At 45.7% G+C, this 16,614-nt stretch overlaps 1 protein-coding gene across 1 annotated transcript in view; it reads right to left on the bottom strand.

The window, feature by feature from the left end:
* Positions 1–9,660, bottom strand: part of ERBB4 (erb-b2 receptor tyrosine kinase 4) — a 314,498-nt gene extending 304,838 nt beyond the window's left edge. The window contains exon 1 of the mRNA XM_042035252.1: positions 9,513–9,660. Coding sequence (XP_041891186.1) covers positions 9,513–9,569 — 57 coding nt within the window. The 5' untranslated portion in view covers positions 9,570–9,660. The remainder of the gene's footprint in view (positions 1–9,512) is intronic.
* Between the last annotated feature and the right edge of the window lie 6,954 nt (positions 9,661–16,614).

The raw sequence follows: 16,614 nt of genomic DNA, 5'->3' as shown, positions 1-16,614 counted from the left end.
CAGGTTTGTCAAAATCAGCATGATATTTCTGCCTTGCCTTTTGACATTTTCAGGTTTATTATGTTCAGACGTTACCTCAAAGCACTTCATTCTTTCCCTCTGGAAGGACTAATGACCACCAAAGGAGGAAAAGAAACACTGCATGCTATTCAGTATAACATGCAGACTCTATTACCCTTTGAGTTAACTTCAAACATGAGTACCAGTGGATGAGACCAGTTGTGCTTACCCTGTGGAAGTACTGCCTTCAATAGAACTAAACCCTCGACTTTTTAACCAAACCTTTCCCGTTCCACCTTTCCATGATGATGTATGACCCTGGGCACATCTCCCCTGAGAAGTCAGTGGTACCTGGTTTCATACCCTGCAGGGTACAGCACTCAGAACCAGCTCACGTGTAGTTAACAGTGATATTCCTGCTGGCTGCATGTTGGGGTGGGTAAATCCATCCTCAATCCCCCAGTCCCACAAAGACACATCCTCTATCACACTCTGGCCAGCTCCAGTCCCTCAGCTCCTCCGACCAGCCCCACACAATGAAGCAGCTCTCACCAGCACACATCCATGAAAACGCTCCCTTGACATGCTATTTTTGAGGAGGATGCTCAGGAAGGCCAACTCCTCCCTCTGCCCCAGCCTTCCTGGGCACCCACACAGGGTCTGCATGACTGTGGGGCTGTAATTTGTGATTAGTGGCCAGGTTTGGGGTGGGAGCATTGTTGCTGAATTCTGCAATCTGCACAATTGTGCTGACATTTCTGAACTATAAAAGCCCTACGGCTGGCATCTACAGGGGAAACCTTTAAAATTGATCCAGTTTAGCACAAAAACTGTTGGCTAAGCTTCAATCCGTCCCTCTGCTCCTCCACCCCTTGACACAGCTTACAGCAAAAGACTTTGCTTTTCTTTGCATATGGATTTTAACAGTAATTCAAGCCCATTGATCCAGGACTCTGAGTCAGTGTATTACAACGCAAGATTACTCAGCTCTCTCACAGTTGGTTTGTCTAATTTCATTTTATTCCATAATAAAACGGGATCGGAGGGAGGGAGGGTTAGAGGAAAAATTGGCAACGTGTTGCCTAAATGCTCAGGAAAACAGAAAAATGTTACTCAAGGGAAAGTGTTACACACTTCCACTTGGCACAGGCTGCTATACCTCAATTACATTTGTAGCTATATCCCTCTCCATACCTCATCTGTGCTCCCCACTTCCATCTCTGTTCCACTGAAGGATTTGAGAGGGTGGGTGGGCAAAGAGGAGAATAAATAAGCCTTAATGACATCTGAGCAAAGCTTGTCAGTGAACAGCGTGAAATGGTGGAGTTTATACCATCTCCTAGCTAGGGTTAAGACTTCAAATCTCATTATACTCACCATTTACACCACATAACCTTTCTTTCTATGCTTGAGAGTAAACTGCTCATTTGCTTTACAAGCTAACAAACCCATTTATAATTTAGAAGTGTTTGCAACCACAGTTGTTTTGGGGTTTTTTTCCACTGGCTGGTTTAACTTTACTCTGCTGTTTGTTTTTCTTAAGCTTCAGTAGAAAGCCAGCATTTCCAATCACACTGGTAGGGGAGAGGTTTACATTTAAAGAGTAAGATCATTAACAATGTTAGGTGTTTGAAAGAAAGGGTATAATTGGTTTCACTGGCCTAGAGGGAAGATCAGATTTGAAGAGAAACAACACCTAATTAAGAAGGTTTGCACTGTTTTGCTTTTAATAATGTCCTCCCCTCAACTACCAGCATTTTTATAGCACTCATCCCAGCAGCTTCTGCAGTCTGGCTTAGCCACATGTATTTTGCAGACACCCAGGCATCAGACCCCTTCATGGATGGACAGAAGGAAGACTCTGATGAGGCACTAAACAATCGGAAAATAAATAAATTGATCGTCTGTACTTAATTTTTAAAAAGTAACAATCCTAGACAGAGCCGTAAGTCCAACCAGTTATTTTTGTTCATGTTAAATATTTGACTTCTGGTCTGTATTTCCATCCTCCACACATGACTCCAGCTGAACTGCTGCCAGCCTGCACCCATCCAGCAGGTACCTCTGCAAAACTGGGAAACACTCCACCTGGAGCAGTGATCCTTATGTCCTGAGCATATTTTTGGTCCTGGAGCCTCTTGTACCTCATCATTTCCCAGCAAGGTGGGGGGAGTACTGTGGAATGGCACACTGTCACAAGCAGGAGCACTCCCACGCCGTGCATCCCACACCCACCTGGGCACCCCTGCTGGGCCCAAAGGCTGCCAGAGGGGGCTGTGAGGTTCAGCAGAACCACTGAGAAGGACAGACTTCCACCTCACATCACAGGGAGGAGTGGTCCACACCCTGGGCATGGGGGAGCCACTCCACATCATCTCCCCAGTGCTCTGCTCTGCCTAACCAAGGGCAGCTGCACTGCAACCACAAAAACAGGATAGTGAGTGAAGAGGATATTGTTGATCTCGAGCATGTGTGTGGGTCTGGGATACTCTGAATAATTTAAGTCAGGCTTCTTTTATCTCTCTCCTGCTCCAGAGTGGCTACCACTGCCTTGCACATGAATCAGACATGCTTCCCAAGCAGCTGGAGATGAAGCGCCTGCTATACAATAGGAGCTGAATGGGAAATGCTAAAAGACAATTTAAAGAGACTCCTTAATCAACCTGGACTTCAAATCTTGACCTCTCCTCTCCACACATGATACAGCTGAAGGATGCCCCCCCTTATCAAAGGAGACACAGGGAAAGAAAGGCTGTGGGAGAGCTGGGGAAGCTCTTGGCCACTGCCAACCCAGAGAAGGGGCAAAACACGCCCCATGTTGGGATCCATCCCCAAGTCCCCCAAGAGCTCTGCCAGGGGAGCCTCTCTGAACCCCCTCTTCATGGGGGAATGCATAACAAAGGGCAGACTGATACTGCCTACTTGTCACTCCATGAGAATGATGGCATGAGTTTTATACAGCACATCAGTCATGGGGACATGGACACGGGGATGTGGCTGCTACTGCCCCAGTGGCTTTGGCAGCACTCACAAGGGCAGCCTTGCAGTAGGTGGGATGTGAGGAACAGCCCAGGGCCATCCCCAGCAGACTCAGGCTCTTCTGGAAATCTGCAGCCATCCTCCACTGCAACCTCCCCCAGAAAAATGCTTCCCAGGGACCCTCAGAGCACTCAGCAGGTACAGACACAAATCTTCACTCCACAGTCCATAGCTGCACCAAAACAGAAGCCTGCATTTCCACAGCACCCAGCTCTCCATTTCCACAGCACCTACTCTCCTCCTAAACACAACTGGTTATTTCAAATGCACCTTTCATACCAAGCCACCCCAAATAATTGCTAAATAATATATGCTAATGACCAGATATTTGCTTACAGCTTGGCAAACTCAGCTTGAGGATTAATTGTATATTGACCCAGCCTTTTGGGGAGAAGGAAGGGGAGGTGTGAGCAGGGTCCCTGAGCTGCCAAGTTGCATCCAGCAGCAGCAGCCAGAGGCTCAGACCAGATGCTTCATCACAAAATGAGAAGCACCATGTCCTGTATCTACAAAAAATGGGTTGAAACCATGACAGGCAGTGCTAAAAAGGGGATTTTGAGCATTCAAGGGAGACACAGGGGCTGCTAAGGGCAGCCTGCAGAGCTACAGGGACATACCTGAATTACAGACATCTATAATGGACACTGGGACAGCACAGGAAAGCAGGTGATCTGTCAGTGTAACACAAGGGGGATAAGCAACAGAAGCACAAAAATAATGTGCTCTGAACACCTCTGAAGACATTTAGGTCAGAAAGTGCTGGATGCCTTTTCCCTACCAGCTGGGGGGCTCTGGGAGTGGTGGGGTTGGGATGGAGCTGGGTGACTCTGTGTTAGGGACTATGTGGAGTGTGGTATCAACATAAAGGGATGAGGGCCATGGGAACACCAGTTACCACAACAGTGCCTGGTATTTAGCTACCCACTATGCCTGCAGCATTTCAATACCTGCTTCCAAACACAGGACAGGCCTTGAAGACCATGCAAATCTGTGGCATTCCTCTCCTTGGCAATCCAAGCTTCCTAGCCATTTTGGGAGGAGTTTAAACTGTTGTGATTATTTTAAGCTGCTATTTCTACACAAGCAATGGGAAATGGGAGAGGAAGCCATTCTCCTGGAGCAGAGCTGTATCACATATGCTTTCTGCAACAAGCCTTTGCTCCCACTCCACCCTCGGAATCTGGGATGCAGCTCACTTTAAACTTAGCTCAGGTTCACCCAGCACAGCTGGCAGATGATCACAGCCGGTGTGAAACATTTTGTCCACGCCAGAAGCGTGGTCTGGCATGCAACTGGTCTCTTGTAACCCACCCAGCACAGCACTTGTGTTCCACAGCAAGTTGGAGGTGTCCTCTTTCCACCTGGATTTGTGTGGCATGCACAGCTCTGACCATCACACCGCTGCTGTTTATGTTTTGTTTTCTAACAGGTAAGATCCTGGGAGGGCAATTACGAACACATACATACATGTACTCAATTTCCATGTCTGTAGTTACCTGGAGGCCACTTTGCCTCTTGCCAGCCAAGGACAAAACACACACTGGCAAGTGATGCAACTCACTGCATGACAAATGCTACAGGGTAGCCTTGCCCAGCAAACTCCTCCCAAAAATCCCCGTTCTGGGGTAGGGCCACACTGCAATGCTTTCCTAGCACTTCTGGGGAAAATCCGCCTCCACAGAGACACAGCTACCCCCACAGCCTGTCCTTCTGGGAACTCCTGACAGGCACAGTACTCCACCGCCCTTTCCACTGAGCAGGGACCCTACTGAAGCCTGTCAGCTGGGCAGTCAGATGCCATTTTGCTGCAGAAGGGATGCAGAGCTGTGCTGCCAGGCCTTCAGGAGCCACACACATCATCACACTGCTCTGCCAAGCAATGCCCTCCCGTCTCTGCACACCCCTCCCCAACACGTCTGTTCAGATGCAGACTCTCTCTGTGCCAACGTCTCCTCTCAGCTCTGCCACCAGAGCTTTCAAAAGGGTCTGCTTAGCCCTGTTTTGCTGCAAAAGACCAAAAAGCATTAAAAAAACCCCCACTTTGGTTTATTTTAACTAGAAGCAGTTCCAAATGCCATGGGGCCAGGCAGCATGCTTTGCAACCCAACTCTTCCCCTGCCTCTCTGGCAGTCCTCACCCCTCAGAAGGGGTCTGTTTCACCAAAACTTCCTCCAAAGATTAAACACAACCAATAACAAAGAATATAAAGCCCAAATGGCCAAATCCCATCTGCCACAGAGTCTAAATGTGACTGCAAGGAACAGGCTAAGGTGGGGCTGGCAGGGGTTCTCACCAAGCACAGGGCCATGTGTGCTGACAGAGGGGAGATGGGGCCCTACATCTCTGCAATAACTGTAAAACTGCCCCCATGAAACATCCCCCCTGTTAAATGTCAGCCAGCTGCCTTGCAAGTGTGGCTGAAGGTGCTACACAAGCACTGCTGAGGTAAATGAAAAAAGAACCCATAAAGCAGCGGTAGATAATTTTTGAAGACTGTTGATTGTGGTTAAAAATAAGTTTCATAATCACATGGGAGAGTTATGGCAGAGAATAGCACAGAACTTTGATCATGTCTTTAAAAATAAATAATCTGAATTGGTTAAATAAAATCCAGGCACGAGAAGACAATTTACTGACTATGAATTGCTAAAAGCCATGGGATTAGTCAAAGATAAGTCTCATTTACCAAACGTGTTTAACAGAACTAAAGTACTTGCAGAAGATTGTTTTGTGATACACTAATTGTGTATTTTATTTTGAAAATTGAATATGGAGATGTTATTAAGAAATAAGAACAGCCCACAATAGGAACTGTCAGCTCTGCCAAGTGCAACTAAAATAGGTTCCCCCTTCTGTTCTTCAAACAGTTGTTTGCAATATGAACCAATCTGAGCTTTACTCAAGGGGGTTTTTTTCTGAAGTCCAAAGCAGGGAAGTAAATCTCAGCTCTCGCCTGGACGAGACTCAAGACATGCACCAGCTCAACCAGCTTATCTGGTTTCACGGAGCAAATCCCAGTGCAAAAGCCTGGCCTGTGCAATTAGGTGAAGCATTCTGGTGGGTTGGGAAGCAGTGGGAGGTGGGGCCCAACTCCTTACCATTGTCACTGCTGACTTGCTGGGTGAGCCTGGACACACGACAGGGACAAGGGAGCTCTGAGGGACTGTTTTCCACTCAATTATTTGTCCTGCTCAGTTCAATCATGCTCTTGGCAGCACCTATGCCAGTGGAGAGCCTGCCTTGGCTGCAACAGGGAGGTAGGACTGCAGCAGCCATGGGCTGCATTAACCTCAGCTTCATTTCATTGCCAAAGCTGGCAAAGGTAGGACTTCAAAAACTGAATAACCCCTTGTACATTTTCTGTGAGTAGGCTGAGCCTCAGAAGAAGGACAAAGCAAGCCAGCTACCAGCCCAGAGATGTCAGAAACATCTTTCCTTACCCAACACTCAGGCGCAGACACAATTTTTCCTGCTACTTAGTGCTCCTTTCCTGTGCCATGACTCCCATTGTGGCCACAGCACAAGGAAGCAGCAAGCACCAAGCAGCAGGAACAGAGCTGGCGGAGCTGGAGGGCAGCACACACAGAGCACAAGTTCATACTGCAGTTGCTCACAGGAAAGCAGTACCAAGACCATAACACAACCAGGAACCAAAATAAAATACATTTAAGTAACACAGAAGATTTGTACTCCTGCTCTGCACACATATAAGAACAGCAGGAAAAGAAACAACTGGCACGTGCAATCCCTTACAGAAATCAAGCTCCTCATGATCTGCAGGCCTGGAAGTTTAAGTGGCTGAGCACTTCATTCAGGTGACAGACAGCCCCTTTTAGTCTTCATCAGCAGATATCCAGAAAGCTAACTCACAGACATAAAGCAAATCTACTTAGGGAATAAATGTCTAAATAAATATGAGAGATGGGATGCTGATCTTTTAATGTTCCTCTGCAGGGTAAATAAAATTATGGGGTTTTTTCACTTCAATTCATTTATGCTATTTGTTTATTACTGCATGATGAAAAGGCTCAGCATGCCTACAGCTCACTGGGTCTTGCCTCTGTCCTGGAGCAAGAAGTTGCCCAGCTAAGCTGAGCACTACAGAGAGGGCAAGTGGGCACACAGAGCCATGGGACACAGATAACCCAGGGTTGCACCAGCATTTACCTGAAGTGGTTTTGGTGGAGGAAGAGGGCAATTACTGCAACAGAGACTAAAACACTGGAGCAGGCTGAAGGAGCGTGGTGTCGCACAGCAAGTTCACCGTATTCAAGTCTGAGAGAGACAAACAGCCTTTCTCTTAGTTATGTCCCATCTGCCACCTTCATTTGGCCATTAAAACCATTTTTAATATGATAAAATGGGTAATACTGCCTAACTAATGAACGTCGAATTATCGGCGTAAATGTGCCAACATTTATTTATTTATTTGCCTCACCGAGAACATGTTCTCTTCTGTTTGGTTTTCTACTTTAATGACTACAATTTATCATACTAACTAGGTCTTCCAGTTTGCTGAGTTTTGTTTCAAGTTCTGCTTTTTTGCTGAGACATCTGCAAGGGGGCAGATGTAGGTAAGAGAAGTAATAAAACTAATAAAAAAGCGATAGTAGCTGTCACCAAAAAAGCACAGGTGACCAAACCACTTCCATTTTCTGAACAGGGCCTTTCCTTCTTGTTCTCATTTGATAATTTTACTCTCTTCTTTCCACCAATATTTCACGCTGCTTATGGCAGCCCTCTGTGAGGAATGCTAATTCCTTAATGTCCAAGTAATTTGTTTTCCCTACCTCCTAGCAGGCAGCGTGAGAAGGAAGAAAAGCCAAAGCAGAAGGACTGTCTGTGATGAATTTGAGCCACGCACGATGGCCCAGTCAGGGGTTTCAGGAGGCATCTGAAACTGCAGAGATGCCCCAAGCAGGGCAGGGATCCTGCCCTCACAGGAGGAGGATCTGCCACCTGTCCAGCACGTCGGGGAACGCTGCTCCAGCTGCACCAAGGTTGTATCTATTTCAGAGCAAAAGCATATGTGTTTTTCCCACCTGTCACAACTGTGAAATGTACGGATAGCATTTACTTCCGAGGCATTCGTCACTCAAATCAACAGGCAATCTGTTAGTCTGAGTGCAATTAGCACCCCAAACTTTACTCCAGACATGTCTGGTAGCTGAATTTTGCTTGCAGATCTTTCAGCAGCCTGGTGTACACTTAGAGTAAATATATACCAATGTATGGAGTGGCAAGGCTGTGGAATTCCCAACAAATTCAATGTGAAGCAAAGCTAAACACACTGCTGGAGAGCTGGCTTTGCCTTTGCTAGAAACTGTGGTGGAAAGTTCACAGTTTTACAGACTGGAATTGAGCACTCAGCTCACCCGAGACCCAGCAAACAGAATGAGTGAGAGTAACCCGACCAGCTGGGGCTGCCTCCCACCGCCTCTTCCGGCTGCCGGATTTAAACTCCACCATTCCTGCCACGTGAACATGCCACTTACACACAGACAGGCATCCTGGAACATGACATCAGCATTTTTCAGAGGTACAGGCAAGCAACATGAGCAATGTAAACCCTTATCTGTGTCATGGAGAGTACAATCACAGCAAAGACTGCAACCATGCTGCCACGGGCTGCCTTCTCTACGCTGGCCCTCAGACCTACCTTCTGTATTACAGCCACATCACCTGCAGCATCCTCAGATGCCCACCTGGATCATGCCTTTAGGGGGATATTTCTTTAAACATAAAGAATGTGAAATGCCAAATAACGATGGGCTTAAGTTCTTTGAACTCGGTGTGCACCCTTCTATCTTGTCCTTGCCAGCATGGCAACAGGGAATCTGCAAACCACACTGAAACGTTCCTTCACAAATCCAAAATTTGATGTAAAGAGGACTGAGGGAATGCACAACCCAGGCTCCCCAGAAGCAATACAGCCTTCATCTACCACAGACTTCCCTGGATGCAGGAGATTCAGTTAGGCTCATAGCTCCAGTCTCATAGCTGAAGAAGGTTTTATGTTCATTCAGCAATCACTTTTTTCCTTTTTCTTAAATGCTCCACAAACATTGCCCAGAGTTCTTCCCTTAGTATATCAATCAGTCCATATCTAGCATTTTATTAAGATTAGCTTCTCCAGACCTCCAGTGCTTATCTGCATGATTCTCTGACCTTCCTAAACCCCACTTAACCTGCCCTGTACCTGCTGGCAACACAAAGTGGGAGACCTGCAAGGCTTCACCTTCCAGTGTCTCGGCTTTCTCCCCCACATCCTGGATAAATCTACATGACTCACACTCAGAGCACCTGTCACAGCAATGACATTGTGCTTGTTCTCTGCACATCCCTGACATTTTATCATCCTCTTGCATCACAGTGGAGCTGGTGGGAGAGATGCCTGGTCTTTTCCAGCCCAGCACCCATCGCTGCTCCCTCAAACACAGAAGCAGAGGGAAGGAGAACAGCAGCCTGCTTACCCTTAGGAAGGAGAGGTCTCTGTTGTGCTCGATGCTGGTGATCTCCAGGTTGCCCATCACTACCTCGCAGTTCTCATAGTACTTGCGCAGGGCCCGGTACTGCTGCTCCAGGTCAGAGAGGGAGCTCAGCTTGTTCTCGGTGCCGGCACACACTGCAAGAAACCACAGCACAGTCAGGCCAGTGTGGAAGAGAGGCACTGGAGCACAGAAGGAAATAGTCTGTACACAGTGATACAGGGAGTTGCTGCAAAAATCTGTAATGATTCACAGGACTGGGTCACACAAGTCACACTTGAATACCAGCAGTAGAGATAGGAAGGTAGAAATACAGCCCGTGATCATCTCAGCAATTTAAACACCTCTCACCAAATGGGCTGAAGTACTGGTATTTACCACCAAATGCAGAAAGGCTGAAAAGGCAAAAATGCAGGAAAAAGGCCAAGCAGGTTGCCCCCAGCACCTAAAGGGTCAAACCCATGCCTCAGTAAACCCCTACCAGTTCTGCCAGTGACAGAATCAGACACTGGGCAGAGGCACTCCCATCAAGGGCTGAAGGACAAGGCTGGAGAGACCTGTGTATCCAAGCTGACCTGGGCAATTCAACATTTGCACTATTCTGAACAGTATTTTGGACAAGTCAAGAGAAACCTGAGCAGAAGACTTATACCCAACATTGTTTTCCCCATCACTTTCCTCAAGACCCCAGCTCTTCCCAGTTGCTTTATGCAATTAAATAGGAGAAAAACAACAGCAAAAACCACACTGTCTTTCCACAAGTCCCCAGGCTGAATGCACAGTGGAGATATGCCAGGAAACACCATCCTAATACAGGTTTCAAAGTACACCCTTTAATATTACACTGCTCTGTTCTACATTTTGAAGCCCAGTTCAAAGCCACCACAGAATCCCAGTCTATCAGCCTGCCGGGCATCATGCAATGACCAAAAAAAAAAAGAGAAAAACAAACACAGAAGCAGCATTTTACACAATCAGCTTTTCACACATTGCTTAGCCTGCCAGGACAGCAATGCTGCTTAAATGGTCAAGTGTGGGGCTGGGCTGGTTTTGGTTTGTCTTTTTCAATGCACTTACTTTTCCTCTTAATCAACAGCTTGTGGGTTGTTCTTATCTGTGGGCAAATTAATCTGGGTATATCTAAACTTCTGAAATGGGCATTATATTATGCAAAACAGGAGCCTGACAAGAATGGCATTTCTGGAGTCATTCTTACTTCTGGGTCAGATCAATACAAACAAAACTCTCCATGACTGGAGGCATAATCAGTAAAACTGGCTAAAACTTACTCTTTTGAATGATGCAGGTTCTTTTTATAAATACCAAAAGTAATTAGGTTTCAGAGTACTACAATTATTGACTGTTTACTTACGATACCCCCCCCCCTTTTTTTTTCCTCAATAGAAATGGGAACAATTCTCATCTCTGTTCCCTCTGTGGTCTCTCTATTTGCTCTTGTGCCAGGGCATTCGAGCTTTCAGCAGCCTCTTGGCAAAGGGCTTCAGGAGGCAGCCAGGAGCCTATGACCTGCTCAAAGTTTTCTCCCAAGGAAACTCCCTCTGCCCCAGAAATGGCAGCAGAAATCTGTTCCTGCTGCACCATGACTCCCACAGGGAGGGCAGGCACGGGCTGGTTTCATTGCAAACCATTCATAGGGTGAAGGGCTGATCACATCATTTTTGGATTGTGTTTCCAGGGGCTTAAGAGCACGGACCAAAGCTGAACAGGCACTGCAAGGCCTGCTTCTCCACATACACACTGGGTCTACCACCCACCATAGGAAACGCTGGATTATTATTTCTTTCTATGACCTGGTAAAAGTAAAATTAAAAAAAAAAATTTCTTGCTACAGTAAAAAACTTGAAATATTTGATGTATGTTCATTATACTGTGTTGAAGAAAAGCAAAACTGCTTGGTTTGCTCAGGTTTTAAAATAGAAACTACTGCCTCATTTTGAGGCTTAACTTAAAAGCATGAACATTCCAATTTTTAAATTTTCCAGTAAAACCTTACCACTTAGAGTAAATCATACCTAAACAAGACTTTATTCACAATATTTTTAACAGCTATTTTGGGAGATTCCCAAGATGGAAAGACATGGTCATACTGGGACCTCACTGGTAGCTCTGGTGGACTGGGAACACGTGGAAGGATTAACCACTGCAACTAGGAGATGGCACATCTTTCTTTTTGAATTACAAAGCCCCGTCCTAGGTCATGTATAGAGTTTTACTCAGAAAAACCTCGAGCTCTGCCCCACAAATGTGCTAACCCTTCAGGGAGACACATGCCTGTGGCCTGCCAGGACACCTAAAAATTCTTGCTTACCAATTACAAAATGGGTTTGTGTGTTTCTTCCTTAAATATAGCAGTATCTGTTACAAGACTGATCATATTTCCAGCCAGGTAAGTATTATTCTGTCTTATGGCTCCCAAGGACTAATAAATACCTTCCATTCCATTTTGCAATCCGTGCAAAGGACCAACACAAGTCAGAAAACAATTCCTGCAGCTCAGCTAATAAAGCTATGTACTGCAACACTGACATTCCACATTGCACGCCCATTAAACGTTTCCTGAAAGCTAATGCAGCCACTTGTTTGCTGTGAGGAGGCAGGAACACCTGGAGCCTGTTCTTGCAAGAGGATTCGGCAGGGGTGAAGCCAGCCCAGATGTCAGCCGGGGCTGTGAGCTTCATTTGACTGAGATTAATTTTGTACAGTCGAACCACTCCAGTAACTACTCCCAGTTTTTGATATGGCTAGTAATCAATTCTTTTGGATAAAAAAAAAAAACCCTTTAAAGCGAATTTAGAATAAATCATGCTGATCCCTTAAATTTATCTCATAGCAATTCCAAGTGCTTAATGTCTGTCTTTAAAAGAGAAGTTTCCTCTGATCCTCTGTTACACAGAACATCTTCTTGTTGCAGCTCACACCTGGGCCTTTGCTGCCTGCCTGATCCGTGCCAAAAGATCAGTGCAACTCAGGTCCTGCCAGCCTGCTCTGCCACAAAATTTGGGAAACCAGGGAAAGTGACTGTCCAGCATTAATTCTCCCAACCCATTGCATGGCCTTGGTCTGGCTTTTGTAGCTCTGTGCTGACCAGAATGGTAATCTTCACTCAACAACAACACTCAACTCAACCAAAAAATTGGTCACAGATTGCCTCAAATCAAGTCACATACCAAAAGTGATTATCCTACATCAACTGAGCAGCGCAGAAGTGCACATTTTGTTCCATCAGTACCCAACCAGCAGTGCAAGTTGATGCAGAAACAGAACTCAGAGCAGGAGAGAGCTATGACCTGCACAACAAGCTGAAGTCACAAAGCAAATGTGGGTATAATAATGGATCATTAATAATCCGTTATTACAGTAAGTCATTAATCTCTGTGTCTCAGCTTTGCAATGTATACTTTTGATGCACCTAATCATTATACCACATTCAAAATACAAAAGAGGAAATTATGCCAGTATGTAAGAAAAGCAGGTTAGGTCCTTCATCACTTGCAGGAGGAAGGGCTGGGATGGTTTCTCCCATCCTTCACAGAGAATCCCTTAAAACAGAGAGATGATACATTCTCTTGACAGGTTTCTTAAGGCAAATAACAACTAAAAGGGTAAAAAGGCATTCCTGCCATGAGAGAGAAATGCTGCTGCCATGGACAATCACAAAGGTGCTCCTGTTGGCCCACTGATGCCAGGGAGCCAAACCTGGGAAGGACACAGGCCAGAAAGCAGGCTGTGAATGGGTACTTAACAAGTTTTATGCCCTATTTTGAGCCATATGAGGCAATCCCCAGCTGCTCCAGGGCAGAAATAATTGTTTTGGGTCTGATTTGCCAAGGTAGTTAAAAAGCACTAAAGTAACTGTGTGTGAAGTGGGAGCTGAGCAGGAGTCACACAAGATTCCCAGTACTTCTGTCCCTGAGCTCAACACAGAGCAGGAACATATCCCACTCACCTCCTGCTCCTCTCCTGGAACAGCAACAGGCATCTATGTGTTGTAGCAGCTCTTTAAAATTAAGTGCCAAAATAATATGTATTCACAGGGATGTTCCAGCTGTATACACGCATAAACACAAGCACAACAAAATGTATTTCCTTGTCACGCCATGCAAAACCACCATAATCTGTATTTCATGAACCTTCTTCAAAGCGTTGTATATTGTTAGATGTGTTGTTTTATACAGCCCCAGAAACAGATGAGCAGCAAAAAACCCAAGATTGTGTGCTTTAACTGTTCCTGCAGCAGAACCTCTGCTGATTAATAAAAAATAGCCATTCCCTGTCTCTAACACAAGGCAAAGAGTAGCAGCCTAAGATGTGCCTCCAGTCTGAAGCTGCTCTCGTTGTTGAGCATCTCTGGTCATGAACTCTCTGCCTTGCTCAGGGGAGGCCTTACAGGGGCATCTCCATGAGGGAAACCCTCCAGTGCTCTATCAATGCACACCCAGGAAAATCAGACTTCCCCTACATTTTGCCCACGTTTGTGGGGGAAGCTCCAGTCTGACCTGATTTAATGACATACCACGAACCCCTCAAACCCATCTCTCCACCTAAACGTGCTTGGCCATTCCTGCTCTTTCCACATTCTGACATCAAACCTCACAGAGTGTTCATGTGCAGAGTCACCCGCCACTAATGCTATCCCAAAGCTCAAGGACATGCCTCTTCCATCTGAGAAGTCCCAAACCAGAACTGACAGCAACAAGACAGTGGTCACTTCTTACCTACACCCCAGTCATGGGGGATTTTGGGTGGGTGCTGGAGCAGAGCACTGCTTGGCTCCAGCAAGTGGATTTCATAATCATAAAAGTGGATTTCAGGCATTACTCACACATTCACACTTCACATTCAGTTGTTTACTTATTACCAGCTACCTAAAGTGACAGTTTCAGCTCCTAATGGCCCCAATTACAACAGTAATAATCGTCTGTATTGAAATAAATTTGTTTTTCATCAATATTCATGCACATGACTTGGAAATTAATTTCCCATTGACATTTTTTCATAAAATAGACAAATCATTCAAACACCCACTGAAAGGTGGAAAATAATGGAGACATTTAAAAATGTCCGTTAGATTCTGCTTTTTAGCCCATTATTTTGCTCTGCTCTGTTGATGATAAATCCATACATTAAATTAAGAAATCACACTTGCCTCCATCTAGTTCTCCTTCTTCTAATACTAACGGATTTTACAATCCTCCCACCTCAACTTTTGGAAGGAGATAAACTTGTTTCATTTCTTATTCAACCCCTTTCCAGATCAGCCTACATCTGGAGTACGAAGAAGAGTGGAATCCATTATCTCCACTACGGTCACCCCCACCTGAAATCCCAGTGTCACACTCCTCTCCCAAAGCACACTCAAAGAAGCAGTGATGAGGCATCCTCCTCACTACCTCCAAGGGAGTTATCTCAAGCATCTGGATATATTTTCCTTTGAATCATAAAACATTTACTATTATTTCTTTGGCCAGGATGCAGGAGAGCAGTGCATTTGCCCTGCACCAGCCTCTGCCTGAAGCCAGCACAACCTCCCTTTGTCAATCAGTTTGTCAAGTGCGCCAAAAACACAAAGGAGGCTCAAATTCTTGGACTCGCTGGCTTCAGGAATGGCTTTATAGAAAGACAATCACACGTTCCTTCACCCCAGAAAAGATGAGCCCCAAACCAGTCATCATCTCTTTCTAACACATTCTGCTCCTGTACTTCCCACTTAATTAGCTGTGTTTTTACAGACAGCACCATTATCAGGGTTTCTTGAAAGGCAGCTAACAGAACTGTTTATTAATAATTGCAAACACTCGTGGCAATTTGTTAAGACCCCCAGACGGGGGGAATACTCAAGCCCCTTAAGGAACAACTAATTACCAGCAACGCCACGGTAATCCCCATTCACTTCTTTCTGCTTCACGCTCCCAGCAACAGCCTGGGCACCCTGTCATGTAGGCACACAGGAAGGGGAAACACACTTTTAATCCTTTCATTATTATTTTACAGTTCTCCTTGAATGAGCTGCAAAAGCCCTGAATTTTCTTGCAATTAGGCACGTCCTAATGAAGCAAGGGCTGTCTGCACTTACAGTCTTGCAGATGTTTCCCCTGAGAAGGCAAAACACTCCTGAAGGTCACCAGCCGTTTTCCTGTAAACCCAGTGGTTTGGGAGAGTGCTTTAGAATTGGAAGCTTTCTTTCCCTAGGTGGGAGACTGTAATGAAGGAGAGCATAATTTTCTCTGTACTCCTAATTAAAAGCTCAGCTGGCACAAGTGTTTTCCTTCCGCAAGGTCTGCTCTACACTAGAAAATTATCATCCCATTTGAATCCAGTTGCATGCAATCAACCTGACTGCCATGAACCCCTGGACAGCCACATGGCCACAAGTAGAGCTCAGCACGGCCACCCAGCTGTTGCCCAGCCCATCAGGATGTCACTGGGATGAGGTGACACAGTACAGGCTGCTCCATGGCAGCACCACTACAGTTTTAATCCCTTTTACCTGCATGCAAAATTCCAAAGGGCCCAGAAACACAATCCTGGGAGTGCTATTATAGCATTATAAAATAACTTGGGTTGGAAGGGACCTTAAAGATCCCCCTTAAAGTTCCACCTTCCATGACATGGGCAGGGACACCTTCCACTAAACCAGGTTGCTCCAACCCTCATCCAGCCTTGAACCCTGCCAGGGATAGGGCAGCCACAGCTTCTCTGGGCCTTACCACCCTCACAGTGACAAATTTCTTCCTAACTTTTTAGCTGTAATATTAGTTATTTTTATTTTCAAGTTAAGCTCTCCACACCTACTACATTAAGTCAAATTTTAAAAATTAACTATCATTTTCATGCTGACTTTCATTCACAATACTAGAAGAGCACTCAAACACTTCCCCCACAGCCTTTCTTCTCCATGGCATGGAGAAGTGGTCCCTGGGGTGGATAGTACCAGCGACCAAAAGCATTAATTTCCTGAAATTTGGTCACTAAAATCTCAAATATCATTTCATATGCCATTGTAAAAGCTTTCCAGCACTTCCAGAAAAGTTGCAAGGATGTGTGTTACCAGCATGGTCCCGCTTCC

Source organism: Corvus kubaryi, unplaced genomic scaffold (assembly GCF_017639235.1).
Source record: "Corvus kubaryi isolate FWS band 111438036 unplaced genomic scaffold, C.kubaryi_AGA036_p1.0 37383, whole genome shotgun sequence".
Lineage (NCBI taxonomy): Eukaryota > Metazoa > Chordata > Aves > Passeriformes > Corvidae > Corvus > Corvus kubaryi.
Note: the sequence above shows the minus strand (reverse complement) of the source record. Positions and strands in the feature narration are given on the sequence as shown.